The 14,959-nt window shown below is 45.3% G+C and overlaps 1 protein-coding gene across 2 annotated transcripts in view; it reads right to left on the bottom strand.

Annotated features, from left to right (window-relative positions):
• Positions 1-3,541: 3,541 nt before the first annotated feature.
• Positions 3,542-14,959, bottom strand: part of LOC135511087 (protein SGT1 homolog) — a 37,953-nt gene continuing 26,535 nt past the window's right edge. Inside the window, exons 7-9 of one of the 2 annotated variants that reach the window (XM_064932609.1) lie at positions 5,424-5,587; positions 5,075-5,169; positions 3,542-3,769 (exon numbers count right to left, since the gene is read on the bottom strand). In XM_064932609.1, the coding sequence (XP_064788681.1) occupies positions 3,763-3,769; positions 5,075-5,169; positions 5,424-5,587 (266 nt within the window). In that variant the 3' untranslated portion in view covers positions 3,542-3,762. Of the gene's footprint in view, positions 5,170-5,423; positions 5,588-14,959 lie in introns of both variants that reach the window. The other variant, XM_064932615.1, reaches the window with a different exon arrangement.

The following is a 14,959-nucleotide window of genomic DNA, read 5'->3' as shown; positions in this document are numbered from 1 at the left end:
GCTCGTGAGAAATGTTTCTGTCCTAACTATTTCCTAACCATTTCTCCAGAAGTAGGGCCTACTAACAACATGTGATGTTTGCTTTGTAGTTCTCCTCAAAAGTAACTATATTTCCTATCAGCATGAAATAACTATTTCAAAGTGCAATTTGAATGAATAAACCTTTTTTTAAGTAAACATATATAATTCATTTTTGCCATTCTTATTGCATAGCAACACATTACTTCAGTAATGTACTGTGCTCAATACATAAGCGGCCCTTCAAACTGTATGTTGCAAATTAGTCTGTACTGTATGTGTCAAGAGCAGAGATGAATGCTGCCGTACACACAGCATGCATGTAGCCAAACACACTGGAGTGAATATGGAAAATACACTAGTTGATCCATAAGGTGAAAAACTTTGAGAGCAGCAGTGAGTTTCAGAGATCTCGAAAGCTTTAATGTCAGAGTTCCAGTTCTAGAAGTGTTTAATGAGACTAAAGACTGCAGCCGTCATGCTGAGATCTTACCCACGATGCAAAGTGCTTAACTCCTTTTGATGTTAGTAGAGCAGCTTCAGGCAGGGGGCTGTGTGGGTGCGTGAGATGCAGTTGGAACTGCCGATCTGCGGCCAACAAGGCAGAGTTCATCTCAGCCTATGCCTCCCTCCAGTCCCTCGACTTCCTGGCACTGACGGAAACATGGATCACCACAGATAACACTGCTACTCCTACTGCTCTCTCTTCGTCCACCCACGTGTTCTCGCACACCCCGAGAGCTTCTGGTCAGCGGGGTGGTGGCACCGGGATCCTCATCTCTCCCAAGTGGTCATTCTCTCTCTCTCCCCTTACCCATCTATCTATCGCCTCCTTTGAATTCCATGCTGTCACAGTTACCAGCCCTTTCAAGCTTAACATTCTTATCATTTATCGCCCTCCAGGTTCCTCGGAGAGTTCATCAATGAGCTTGATGCCTTGATAAGCTCCTTTCCTGAGGACGGCTCACCTCTCACAGTCCTGGGCGACTTTAACCTCCCCACGTCTACCTTTGACTCATTCCTCTCTGCCTCCTTCTTTCCATTCCTCTCCTCTTTTGACCTCACCCTCTCACCTTCCCCCTACTCACAAGGCAGGCAATACGCTCGACCTCATCTTTACTAGATGCTGTTCTTCCACTAACCTCACTGCAACTCCCCTCCAAGTCTCCGACCACTACCTTGTATCCTTTTCCCTCTCGCTCTCATCCAACACTTCCCACACTGCCCCTACTCGGATGGTATCGCGCCGTCCCAACCTTCGCTCTCTCTCCCCGCTACTCTTTCCTCTTCCATCCTTTCATCTCTTCCCTCTGCTCATACCTTCTCCAACCTTTCTCCTGACTCTGCCTCCTCAACCCTCCTCTCTTCCCTTTCTGCATCCTTTGACTCTCTATGTCCCCTATCCTCCAGGCCGGCTCGGTCCTCCCCTCCCGCTCCGTGGCTCGATGACTCATTGCGAGCTCACAGAACAGAGCTCCGGGCAGCCGAGCGGAAATGGAGGAAAACCCGCCTCCCTGCGGACCTGGCATCCTTTCACTCCCTCCTCTCTACATTTTCCTCCTCTGTCTCTGCTGCTAAAGCCACTTTCTACCACTCTAAATTCCAAGCATCTGCCTCTAACCCTAGGAAGCTCTTTGCCACCTTCTCCTCCCTTCTGAATCCTCCTCCCCCCCCCCTCCTCCCTCTCTGCAGATGACTTCGTCAACCATTTTGAAAAGAAGGTCGACGACATCCGATCCTCGTTTGCTAAGTCAAACGACACCGCTGGTTCTGCTCACACTGCCCCACCCTGTGCTCTGACCTCTTTCTCCCCTCTCTCTCCAGATGAAATCTCGCTTCTTGTGACGGCCGGCCGCCCAACAACCTGCCCGCTCGACCCTATCCCCTCCTCTCTCCTCCAGACCATTTCCGGGGACCTTCTCCCTTACCTCACCTCGCTCATCAACTCATCCCTGACCGCTGGCTACGTCCCTTCCGTCTTCAAGAGAGCGAGAGTTGCACCCCTTCTGAAGAAACCTACACTCGATCCCTCCGATGTCAACAACTACAGACCAGTATCCCTTCTTTCTTTTCTCTCCAAAACTCTTGAACGTGCCGTCCTTGGCCAGCTCTCCCTCTATCTCTCTCAGAATGACCTTCTTGATCCAAATCAGTCAGGTTTCAAGACTAGTCATTCAACTGAGACTGCTCTTCTCTGCATCACGGAGGCGCTCCGCACTGCTAAAGCTAACTCTCTCTCCTCTGCTCTCATCCTTCTAGACCTATCGGCTGCCTTCGATACTGTGAACCATCAGATCCTCCTCTCCACCCTCTCCGAGTTGGGCATCTCCGGCGCGGCCCACGCTTGGATTGCGTCCTACCTGACAGGTCGCTCCTACCAGGTGGCGTGGCGAGAATCTGTCTCCTCGCCACGCGCTCTCACCACTGGTGTCCCCCAGGGCTCTGTTCTAGGCCCTCTCCTATTCTCGCTATACACCAAGTCACTTGGCTCTGTCATAACCTCACATGGTCTCTCCTATCATTGCTATGCAGACGACACACAATTAATCTTCTCCTTTCCCCCTTCTGATGACCAGGTGGCGAATCGCATCTCTGCATGTCTGGCAGACATATCAGTGTGGATGACGGATCACCACCTCAAGCTGAACCTCGGCAAGACGGAGCTGCTCTTCCTCCCGGGGAAGGACTGCCCGTTCCATGATCTCGCCATCACGGTTGACAACTCCATTGTGTCCTCCTCCCAGAGCGCTAAGAACCTTGGCGTGATCCTGGACAACACCCTGTCGTTCTCAACCAACATCATGGCGGTGGCCCGTTCCTGTAGGTTCATGCTCTACAACATCCGCAGAGTACGACCCTGCCTCACCCAGGAAGCGGCGCAGGTCCTAATCCAGGCACTTGTCATCTCCCGTCTGGATTACTGCAACTCGCTGTTGGCTGGGCTCCCTGCCTGTGCCATTAAACCCCTACAACTCATCCAGAACGCCGCAGCCCGTCTGGTGTTCAACCTTCCCAAGTTCTCTCACGTCACCCCGCTCCTCCGCTCTCTCCACTGGCTTCCAGTTGAAGCTCGCATCCGCTACAAGACCATGGTGCTTGCCTACGGAGCTGTGAGGGGAACGGCACCGCAGTACCTCCAGGCTCTGATCAGGCCCTACACCCAAGCAAGGGCACTGCGTTCATCCTCCTCTGGCCTGCTCGCCTCCCTACCATTGAGGAAGTACAGTTCCCGCTCAGCCCAGTCAAAACTGTTCGCTGCTCTGGCCCCCCAATGGTGGAACAAACTCCCTCACGACGCCAGGACAGCGGAGTCAATCACCACCTTCCGGAGACACCTGAAACCCCACCTCTTCAAGGAATACCTAGGATAGGATAAGTAATCCTTCTCACCCCCCCCTTAATGACTTAGATGCACTATTGTAAAGTGGCTGTTCCACTGGATGTCAGAAGGTGAATTCACCAATTTGTAAGTCGCTCTGGATAAGAGCGTCTGCTAAATGACTTAAATGTAAATGTAATGCAGTTAAGAGTTTTAACCGAAGCCATTTGATCGCCACGGCACCTGAAACAATGTGCAATGAATTTAACACTTAACTCAGTGAGGAAGGGAAGGGGTGTGTGTATTTTTCACTTAACTCAGTGTGAGGGCTGATGATGCAGTTAGATCCATATTAATGCTCCTGCACTTAACGCAACGCCCACTCAAAGCAGAGAGCAGCAGAATGTAGTGTGTGAGGATGAGGTCTACTCCCTGTAATATAGTAAAGTAGATTAGTACAGGATTGGGTGTGTTTGGTATTGGTAATTGACGATGCTAGCTTTCTTTTGGGCCACCTTCAGTAGCCAAATGTTGCAGATACAATGCCACGAATAGTGCAGGTTTGATTCCTTTGATGTACATAACACATGTTTATCAGAACGTTTAAAAATTGTTGTCCTTCTGAACACGCCCGAGGTCACTTAAACGACATTACACACAGTGAAACAAACAATTGTGATCAATAAACAAAATAATTTACTTACATTTAAGTTTGAATCACATTGAGGAAAAGGAAATTAAAATTTGACTTCCATTGCATGACTGTATTGCTGCTGATGTGGAAAAAGATTCTAGAATTCTTATAAAAGTACAAAAAAACTAAAACAATTTCACATATTTTGTATTCTGTCCAAGTGGTGAATGGGACAACATAAACGTCCCTCACCTCCCACCCACCCCGGATAAAGAAAGGCTCTAAACACAAGAACAGCCACAAGAGGTGAAAGGGGTTTCCTAACCTGTCAGTCCAGGAATCAGGTTCAACCCTACACTCACTACCTTCAACCAAATTGGCCATTCAGATGATTCCCAGTTTTTATATTATATATAGGATAGACAGATGTATCGATGAACCTCTTTATAGTGTTTGTGAGGTTAAACGCTAGAGTTACTAGTGGTTCCTGGACTGTGGCGAAAAGCACCAAAGCTCTAAAACCAATATTGACAGACGGACTGGAAGGAAGGGTGGGTTTGGGGGAATAAAGTGGACATGTCCATTGGAGGCAAGGAGGAGAAAGCAATATCACTGAAGCTGGAGACTCATCTCCCTCACTAACTTTAAGCACCAGCTGTCAGAGCAGCTCACAGATCACTGCACCTGTACATAGCCCACCCTACTACCTCATCCCCCATACTGTTTTTTATTTGATTTATTTTGCGCCTTTGCACCCCAGTATCTCTACTTGCACACCTATCATTCCAGTGTTCAATTGCTGTATTGTAATTATTTCACCACTATGACCTATTTATTGCCTTACCTCATTTGCACACACTGTATATAGACCGTTTCTCTATTGTGTTATTGACTGTATATTTATTTATTCCATGTGTAACTGTGTTATTTGTGTCGCACTGCTTTGCTTTATCTTGGCCAGGTCGCAGTTGTAAATGAGAACTTGTTCTCAACTAGCCTACCTGGTTAAATAAAGGTGAAATTAAAAAAATAATATATTAACAGTCATGGCCTGGGGGAGGGGGGGGGCGATATGGGCAGTGAGCGAGAGTGTTCTTCAGTACTTCTTAAGCTCCATGTCATCAGGAGGGCTCATCTCTATCGTTCTCTTCCCGACGTCTGTCCAGTTGGTGCTCAGAACTGTACCACCCGACTCTACCTACAGGGGGAGGAGAAGAGAGTCAGTGATACTGTGTACTGCTAAAACAAAAACACCTTTCTCCATTCCTCTCGTGGTGTGTGTTCCTCTCGTGGTGTGTGTTCCTCTCGTGGTGTGTGTTCCTCTCGTGGTGTGTGTTCCTCTCGTGGTGTGTGTACCTCTCGTGGTGTGTGTACCTCTCGTGGTGTGTGTTCCTCTCGTGGTGTGTGTTCCTTTCGTGGTGTGTGTTCCTCTCGTGGTGTGTGTATACCCACAAAGGATTTGTTCATGGCCCATTTGACCTTGTCAGTGCCGTCACAGTAGATTTGTTGAAAGAGTTTGTTGAGCGCTGCGTGTCCCTCCAGCTTCTCCTCCTCACTGATGTCCCCCACCACCTTGTCCCACTTACGGCTGGAGGCAGATGATGACGGGTACTGGTCTACACAGGAATACACACACATTAAAAAGGTTTCAGTACCAGAAACCAGTTCTGAATTTGTTATATGTTAGTGTAAGAGAGAGAGCGCAAAGGTGGAGAGAGCACGCGTGTGTGTGACGGAGAGGAACTGACTGGGGATGAAGTGTTTGACATTGGGCTCCTGTCCTTTCCCTCCAGCTTCTCCCACCTGATGCCCTCTGTCTTCTGCATCTTGACCTCTACCTAAGAGAGCGGGGAGGAGGACAGAAAGAGAGCACGAGCGAGGACAGAAAGAGAGCACGAGCGAGGACAGAAAGAGAGCACGAGCGAGGAGAGAAAGAGAGCGTGAGGACAGAAAGAGCACGAGCGAGGAGAGAAAGAGAGCGTGAGGAGAGAAAGAGAGCACGAGCGAGGACAGAAAGAGAGCGTGAGGAGAGAAAGAGAGCGCAAGCGAGGAGAGAAAGAGAGCGTGGAGAGAAAGAGAGCGCAAGCGAGGAGAGAAAGAGAGCGTGAGGAGAGAAAGAGAGCGCGAGGAGAGAAAGAGAGCGCAAGCGAGGAGAGAAAGAGAGCGAAAGAAAAAAGAGAAAGTGAGAGGACAAAGAGAAGGAACGCCAGTAAAAGAGCGGGGAGCGGAGGAAGAGAAGAGTAGTTGGTAGTCTAAATAGGGCTCAACACAGAAGTTCAGAAGATGGGAGCTCAGACAGAGCCCACCAGTCTCTTAGTGGTGTGAACAGCTCACCACAGACACACAGGGATATGCGGGGGCACAGCCCACACCCAGATCATCCAGACAGAGCGCTAACGAGACGTCTGTCAGATTGAGGGGCCGGAGTGTGTGTGATCAACACAGCTCAATATACTGGTGTGTGTGGGTGAGAACTATCATTCTGTGGATCACAGCGGCAGGAGCACACATTTTGGGACAGATCATTACATCGGAGAAGAAAGGAGACAAGAAGATGAGAGGAGAGCCACCACCATCCACACCCACTGAGCTGCAGCGACAGGCCCCATACCAGTGGGACATGCAATCTGCTGAGTTCTCCAGTACCCCCATCATCTTAGGTTTGTTTGTGTGTAAGTAACTGTGTGTGTGTTCAGAGACGGCCTGATAGAGTAGGGGATGCGTTGGCATGTCGACGCAATTAAAGGACATTTCTGCTCGGCAGGGAGATGAGATTGTTCATTCATGAAGGTGTCAGGAGTAGATGCCAGAGCATCAGAGGACACACATTCAGACAAGAGCACCGATTGCAGCTGACAGAGGAGCTCAACACTAACCCAATACGACTCTACTAGGACAGAATGGTACACTATATACACACACAGGTATGTGGACAAATTAGTGCATTCGGCTATTTCAGCTCCATCTTTTGCTGACAGGTGTATAAAATTGAGCACACAGCCATGCAATCTCGATAGAGAAACATTGGCAGTAGAATGGCTCGTACTGAAGAGCTGGGTGACTTTCAAGGTGGCACCGTCATGATGCCCCCTTTGCATCAAGTCAGTTTGTCAACTTTCTGCTCTGCTAGAGCTTCCATGATCAACTGTAAGTGCTGTTATCGTGAAGTGGAAACATCTAGATGCAACAATGGTTCAGCCGCGAAGTGGTAGGCCACAGAAGCTTACAGAACGGGACCGCCAAGTGCTGAAGCTCGTAGCACATAAACGTGGTCTGTCCACTCACTACCGAGTTCCAAACTGCCTCTGGAAGCAACGTCAACACAATAACTGTTTGTTGGGAGCTTCATGAAATGGGTTTCCATTGCTGAGCAGCTGCACACAAGCCTAAGTTCACCATCCGCAATGCCAAACATTGGCTGGAGTGGTGTAATGCTCACCACCATTGGACTTCAGAATACTGATGAGCCACGCTTCACCATCTGGCAGTACGACGGACAAATCTGGGTTTGGCTTACGCTACCAGTCTCAATGCATAGTGCCAACTGTAAAGTTTGGTGGGGGGAAGAATAATGGTTTTTCATGATTCGGGCTAGTGAAGGGAAATCTTAAAAGCTACAGCATACGACATTATAGACAATTCTGTCCTTCCAAATTTGTGGCAACAATTTAGGGAAGGCCCTTTCCTGTTTCAGCATTACAATGCCACTGTGCACAAAGCGAGGTCCATACAGAAATGGTTTGTCGCGATCGGTGTGGAAGCTGCACAGAGCCCTGACCTTAACCCCTTCAAACACCTTTTGGATGAATTGGAACGCTGAATGCGAGCCAGGCCTAATCGCACAACATCAGTGCCCGAACTCACTAATGCTCGTGGCTGAATGGAAGCAAGTCCCCGAAGTAATGTTCCAACATCTAGTGGAATGCCGTCCCAGAAGAGTGGAGGCTGTTATAGCAGCAAAAAAAAAGGGGGGGGGGCACTCCATATTAATGCCCATGATTTGGAATGTCCACATACACCACATGACCAAAAGTATCTCAAATATTGGGAGACTATGGACAGCAGTTGAACATGGGTCAGTCAATTGCAACCTCCATGGCCACCATGGATATTATTTGACCCTGCTGGTCATCTATGAACATTTGAAAACATCTTGAAAAACGATCTGTCTTTATGGCCACACATGTACTCTAAAAATATCCACCCAGCACAGCCAGAAGAGGACTGGCCACCCCTAGGAACCTAGTTCCTCTCCAAGTTTCTTCCTAGGTTCCTGCCTTAATGGGGAGTTTTTCCTGGCCACTGTGCTTCTGCATTGCTGGCTCTTTGGGGTTTTAGGCTGGGTCTCTCCTATATAAAATATATTGATTAATTGATTGATTGATTGATGGAACCCTCCACTTTGACTTTCAATGTTCTTCATAGTACAGTACATTTGGAAATGATTCAGATCCCTTGACCTTTTCCACATGGTTACGTTACGGGCCTTATTCTAAAATGTATTAAATAGTTTTTGCTTTTCTCAATCTACACACAATACCCCATAATAACGAAGCAAAAAACAGATATTTTTTTGCTAAAAAAATAAAAACCTGAAATATGACATTTACATAAGTACTCAGACCCTTTATTCAGTACTTTCTCGAAGAACCTTTGGCAGCAATTACAGCCTGGATTCTTCTTTGGTATGACTCTACAAGTTTGGCAGACCTGTGTTTGCGGAGGCTCTCCCATTCAGCTCTGCAGATCCTTGCAAGCTCTGTCAGGTTGGATTGTGAGCATTGCTGCACAGCTATTTTCAGGTCTCTCCAGAGATGTTTGATTGGGTTCTGGCTGGGCCACTCAAGGACATTCAGAGACTTGTCCCAAAGCGACTCCTGCATTGTCTTGGCTGTGTGCTTAGGGTTGTTGTCCTGTTGGAAGGTGAACCTTTGCCCCAGTCTGAGGTCCTGAGAGCTGTGAAGCAGGTTTTCATCAAGGATCTCTCTGTACTTTGCTCTGGTTATCTTTCCCTCAATCCTGACTAGTCTTCCAGTCCTTCTTGCTGCAAAACATCCACACAGCATGCTGCCACCACCATGCTTCACCGTAGGTATGGTGCCAGGTTTCCTCCAGATGTGATGCTTGGCATTCAGGCCAAAGAGTTCAAGCTTAGTTTCATCAGACCAGAAAATCCTGTTTTTCATGGTCTGAGAGTCTTTATGTGCCTTTTGGCAAACTCCAAGTGGGTGGTCATGTGCCTTTTACTAAAGAGTGGCTTCCATCTGGCCACTCTACCATAAAGGCCGGATTGGTGGAGTGCTGCAGAGTTGGTTGTCCTTCTGGAAGGTTCTCCCATCTACACAGAGGAACTCTGGAGCTCTATCAGACTGACCATCAGGTTCTTGGTCACCTCCCTGACCGAGTCCCTTATCCCCAGGCGGCCAGCTCTAGGAAAAATCCAAACTTCTTCCATTTAATAATGGAGGCCACTGTGTTCTTGGGGACCTTCAATGCTGTTTTTGCTGACATGCACCATATACTCTGGGACCTTAAACAGATGTGTACCTTTCCAAATCATGTCTAATCAATTCAATTTACCACAGGTGGGTTCCAATCAAGTTGTAGAAACGTCAAGGATGATCAATGCAAACAGGATGCACCTGGGCCCAATTTCGAGTTTCATAACAAAGGGTCTGAATAATTATGTAAAGTTTTTTTTTTTTTTTTTTTTTTTTACATTTGCAAAAATACTTAAACACCTATTTTCGCTTTGTCATTATGGCGTATTGTGTGGCAATTTGGGAGCAATTTCCAAACATCTGAAGGTTCCACGTTCATCTGTAAAAACAATAGTACGCAAGTATAAGCACCATGGAACTACGCAGCCGTCATACCACTCAGGAAGGAGACACATTCTGTCTCCGAGAGATGAACATACTTTCGTGCGAAAAGTGCAAATAAATCCCAGAACAACAGCAAAGGACCCAGAAGATGCTGGAGGAAACAATTACAAAAGTATCTATATCCATAGTAAAATGAGTCCTATATCGACATAACCTGAAAGGCCGCTCAGCAAGGAAGAAGCCACTGTCCAAAACCGCCATAAAAAAGACCGACTACGGTTTGCAACTGCACATAGGGACAAAGATCATACTTTTTGGAGAAATGTCCTCTGGTCTGATGAAACAAAAATAGAACTGTTTGGCCATAGTGACCATCGTTATAGTTGGAGGAAACAGGGCTTGCAAGCCGATGAACACCATCCCAACCGTGAAGCACGGGGGTGGCAGCATCATCTTGTGGGGGTGCTTTGCTGCAGGAGGGACTGGTGCACTTCACAAAATAGATGGCATCATGAAGACAGAAAAATACGTGTATATATATTGAAGCAACATCTCAAGACATCAGTCAGGAAGTTAAAGCTTGTTCGCAAAAGGGTCTTCCAAATGGACAATGACTCCAAGCATACTTCCAAAGTTGTGGCAAAATGGCTTAAGGACAACAAAGTCAAGGTATTAGAGTGGCCATCACAAAGCCCGGACCTCAAGCCAATAGAACATTTGTGGGCAGAACTGAAAATTATTGTGCGAGGAAGGAGACTAACAAACCTGACTCAGTTACACCAGCTCTATCAGGAGGAATGGGCCAAAATTCACCCAACTTATTGTGGGAAGCGTGTGGAAGGCTACCCGAAATGTTTGACCCAAGTTAAACAATTTAAAGGCGATGCTACCAAATTTTAATTGAGCGTATGCAAACTTCTGACCCACTGGGAATGTGATGAAAGAAATAAAAGCTGAAATAAATCACTACTATTATTCTGACATTTCACATTATTAAAATAAAGTGGTGATCCTAACTGACCTAAGACAGGGAATTTTTATTAGGATTAAATATCAGGAATTGTGGAAAACATTTAAATGCATTTGGCTAAGGTGTACGTAAACTTCCGACATTAATTGTAGGTATTACAGACTGGGTCAGGGAGAGGTTGAACATGTCAGTTAAGACATTTGCCAGCTGGTCATCGCATGTTCTGAGTACACATCCTGGTAATCCATCTGGCAATGTGGCCTTGTGAACATTAACCTGTTTAATTAAAAGGTCTTACTCACATAGGCTACGGAGAGCGTGATCACACAATCCCTAACAGCTGGTGCTCTCATACATAGTTTAGTGTTGCTAGCCTCGAAGCTTGCATAGAAGGTACGTAGGTTGTCTGGTAGGCCTCTGTAATCCATTATAGTTTTGCAAGCCATGCCACATCCGACAAGCACGAGAGGGACAGTTCAACCAAATTACATATTGGTTTCCTTACCCTGTATGCAGTCTTATGGACAAGGTATGACAACAATCCATGCTTTGATTTTGTTTTCCACTGTTTCAAATGCCAACATTTTAGCATTTGTAGCACAAATCCAATGAGAGTTAATGGTACCTACAGTGGGGCAAAAAAGTATTTAGTCAGCCACCAATTGTGCAAGGTCTCCCACTTAAAAATATGAGAGGCCTGTACACTTCAACTATGACAGACAAAATGAGAAAAATAATCCAGAAAATCACATTGTAGGATTTTAATGAATTTATTTGCAAATTATGTTGGAAAATAAGTATTTGGTCAATAACAAAAGTTTCTCAATACTTTGTTATATTTTTTGGCAATGACAGAAGTCAAACGTTTTCTGTAAGTCTTCACAAGGTTTTCACACACTGTTGCTGGTATTTTGGCCCATTCCTCCATGCAGATCTCCTCTAGAGCAGTGATGTTTTGGGGCTGTTGCTGGGAAACACGGACTTTCAACTCCCTCCAAATATTTTCTATGGGGTTGAGATCTGGAGACTGGCTAGGCCACTCCAGGACCTTGAAATGCTTCTTACGAAGCCACTCTTTCGTTGCCCGGGCGGTGTGTTTGGGATCATTGTCATGCTGAAAGACCCAGCCACGTTTCATCTTCAATGCCTTTGCTGATGAAAGGAGGTTTTCACTCAAAATCTCACGATACATGGCCCCATTCATTCTTTCCTTTACACGGATCAGTCGTCCTGGTCCCTTTGCAGAAAAACAGCCCCAAAGCATGATGTTTCCACCCCTATGTTTCACAGTAGGTATGGTGTTCTTTGGATGCAACTCAGCATTCTTTATCCTCCAAAACACAAAGAGTTGAGTTTTTACCAAAAAGTTATATTTTGGTTTCATCTGACCAAATGCCATTCTCACAATCTTTTTCTGGATCATCCAAATGCTCTCTAGCAAACTTCAGATGGGCCTGGACATGTACTGGCTTAAGCAGGGGGACACATCTGGCACTGCAGGATTTGAGTCCCTGGCGGCGTAGTGTGTTACTGATGGTAGGCTTTGTTACTTTGGTCCCAGCTCTCTGCAGGTCATTCACGAGGTCCCCTTGTGTGGTTCTGCGATTTTTGCTCACCGTTCTTGTGATCATTTTGACACCACGGGGTGAGATCTTGCGTGGAGCCCCAGATCTAGGGAGATTATCAGTGGTCTTGTATGTCTTCTTCCATTTCCTAATAATTGCTCCCACGGTTGATTTCTTCAAACCAAGCTGCTTACCTATTGCAGATTCAGTCTTCCCAGCCTGGTGCAGGTCTACCATTTTGTTTCTGGTGTCCTTTGACAGCTCTTTGGTCTTGGCCATAGTGGAGTTTGGAGTGTGACTGTTTGAGGTTGTGGACAGGTGTCTTTTATACTGATAAGTTCAAACAGGTGCCATTAATACAAGTAACGAGTGGAGGACAGAGGAACCTCTTAAAGAAGAAGTTACAGGTCTGTGAGAGCCAGAAATCTTGCTTGTTTGTAGGTGACCAAATACTTATTTTCCACCATAATTTGCAAATAAATTCATTAAAAATCCTACAATGTGATTTTCTGGATTTTTTTTCTCATTTTGTCTGTCATAGTTGAAGTGTACCTATGATGACAATTACAGGCCTCTCATCTTAAGTGGGAGAACTTGCACAATTGGTGGCTGACTAAATACTTTTTTGCAACACTGTAAATTAGCATTTTCATGCTTCATGTCTGAATCACAAGGTATAAAAAAATGTATTGAATAACTCAATGATGGTTTGCATATGAAGCGTAGAAATGCTAATATAGGTACTGTTGTCTTGTGCCACACATTGGATTTATGCCACAAATGCTAAAAAGATAGCATTTGAAACAGTGGCAAGGTAAACAATACCAAAATCATGGGTTGCTGTCATACCTTGTCCAATTTTGTAATTTGGTTGAACTATCCCTTTAACATTGATGGGGTGGGGGGGGGGGGGTAAAAAAAAGTTGTGTATATTAATTGCACTTTTTTAATTTGATTTATATTATTTATAGCCAAGTCGTCATCTCTATAGAGCTGCTGCCTATGCTGTCTGACAAATGCACTATTTAATCGTTTTTCAAAGTAAATAAGGCATACATTTATGTAGTGATGGGTGAAAAACAAAATCGATAGTTACATACCGTATGGCTTTAAAAACAAATTCTCAATATTATTTTTGCGCTAGTTGGCTGTACCTACACCAAAGCGGAAGTATTTTTCCTCCATTTTTCCTTTTTTAATAATAAAAAGGAATAAAATGTGTTTTCAGCACTTTTACTGCCATGACTGATCAAAACGTGTTTTCTCATGGCTCTCTCATCCCTCTACAGCCGACATATGGTAAGCAATATGTTTGGAACGTCGAATCACAATATTTTTAGAATCGTGAGAATCATAATGCATATCGTATCGGCAATAAGAATCGTGATAATGATCGTGAGGTCCCTGCCAATTCCCAGCCCTACTTTTATGACTGCTGAATATCAACTATCAATCACTTAGAGCAGGGGTGTCAAAGTCAAATGGACGGAGGGCCAAATAAAAAATTTAGCTACAAGCCGAGGGCCGGACTGTTCGAATGTTCATTGAAAAATTTTTAAATGACGCATATAGTCTAGTGAACCTAATTGAACCTACTGAAAACCTAACAAATATATTCCAATATGATCAGATAAATAAAGCAATATTTTCTTATGGCTCTGTCAGTAATCTTTAATTTTCAACAGACACAAAAGACAAATTTCCTTTATATAAAAATCCCCATAACATGAACATTAAATGAAAGAAACCGGTATTCAAGGCACCATCAGTAGCCTATATTTTCTATTTTAGCAAAAGTGGGCTAAATTTACTTCAAAGAAAAAAACAATAATAGCAATTTTCTATCATCCACTCAACTGAAATATTTTTAAAATATAATTGGATTGAAATACAATAAAATAAAGTGCAAAAATCTATTAATCAAAAACAACACTTTGTTCCTCATCGAAACATCTTTGAAGCACCTTTCCCTGGCTTAGCCATCGCACCTCTGTGTGATAAGGCAAATCACCATGCTCCGTTTCTAACTCCGTCAGAAATGCCTTGAACTGGCGGTGATTCAAACCTTTGGCTCTGATAAAGTTAACTGTGCGCGTGATGATGCTCATTACATGCTCCATTTTCAAGGCTTTACCGCACAACGCTTCCTGGTGTATGATACAATGATAAGCTGTCAGCTCACCTGTCGCGTTTTCCTCTTGCAATATCTTCGCCACCAGTCCGCTCCTGTGTCCACACATCGCAGGTGCTCCGTCGGTTGTCAAACCCACGAGTTTTTCCCAAGGCAGCTCCATCTCATTTACACATCTTGACACCTCTTCATACAAATCATGCCCCGTAGTTGTGCCATGCATAGGACGTAAAGCCAAAAACTCCTCTGTCACGCTTAGGCTGGAGTCCACTCCGCGGATGAAAATTGACAACTGGGCAATGTCAGAAATGTCGGTGCTCTCATCCACAGCCAAGGAATATGCAATGAAATCTTTTCCCTTTTTCACAAGCTGCTCTTTTAGATTGATGGACAACTGGTCTACTCTCTCGGCAATGGTGTTTCTGCTCAGACTCACATTTAAAAAGAGTTGCCTTTTTTCTGGGCAAACTTCGTCACAAACTTTAATCATGCAGTTT

Source organism: Oncorhynchus masou, chromosome 3, assembly GCF_036934945.1.
Source record: "Oncorhynchus masou masou isolate Uvic2021 chromosome 3, UVic_Omas_1.1, whole genome shotgun sequence".
Lineage (NCBI taxonomy): Eukaryota > Metazoa > Chordata > Actinopteri > Salmoniformes > Salmonidae > Oncorhynchus > Oncorhynchus masou.
Note: the sequence above shows the minus strand (reverse complement) of the source record. Positions and strands in the feature narration are given on the sequence as shown.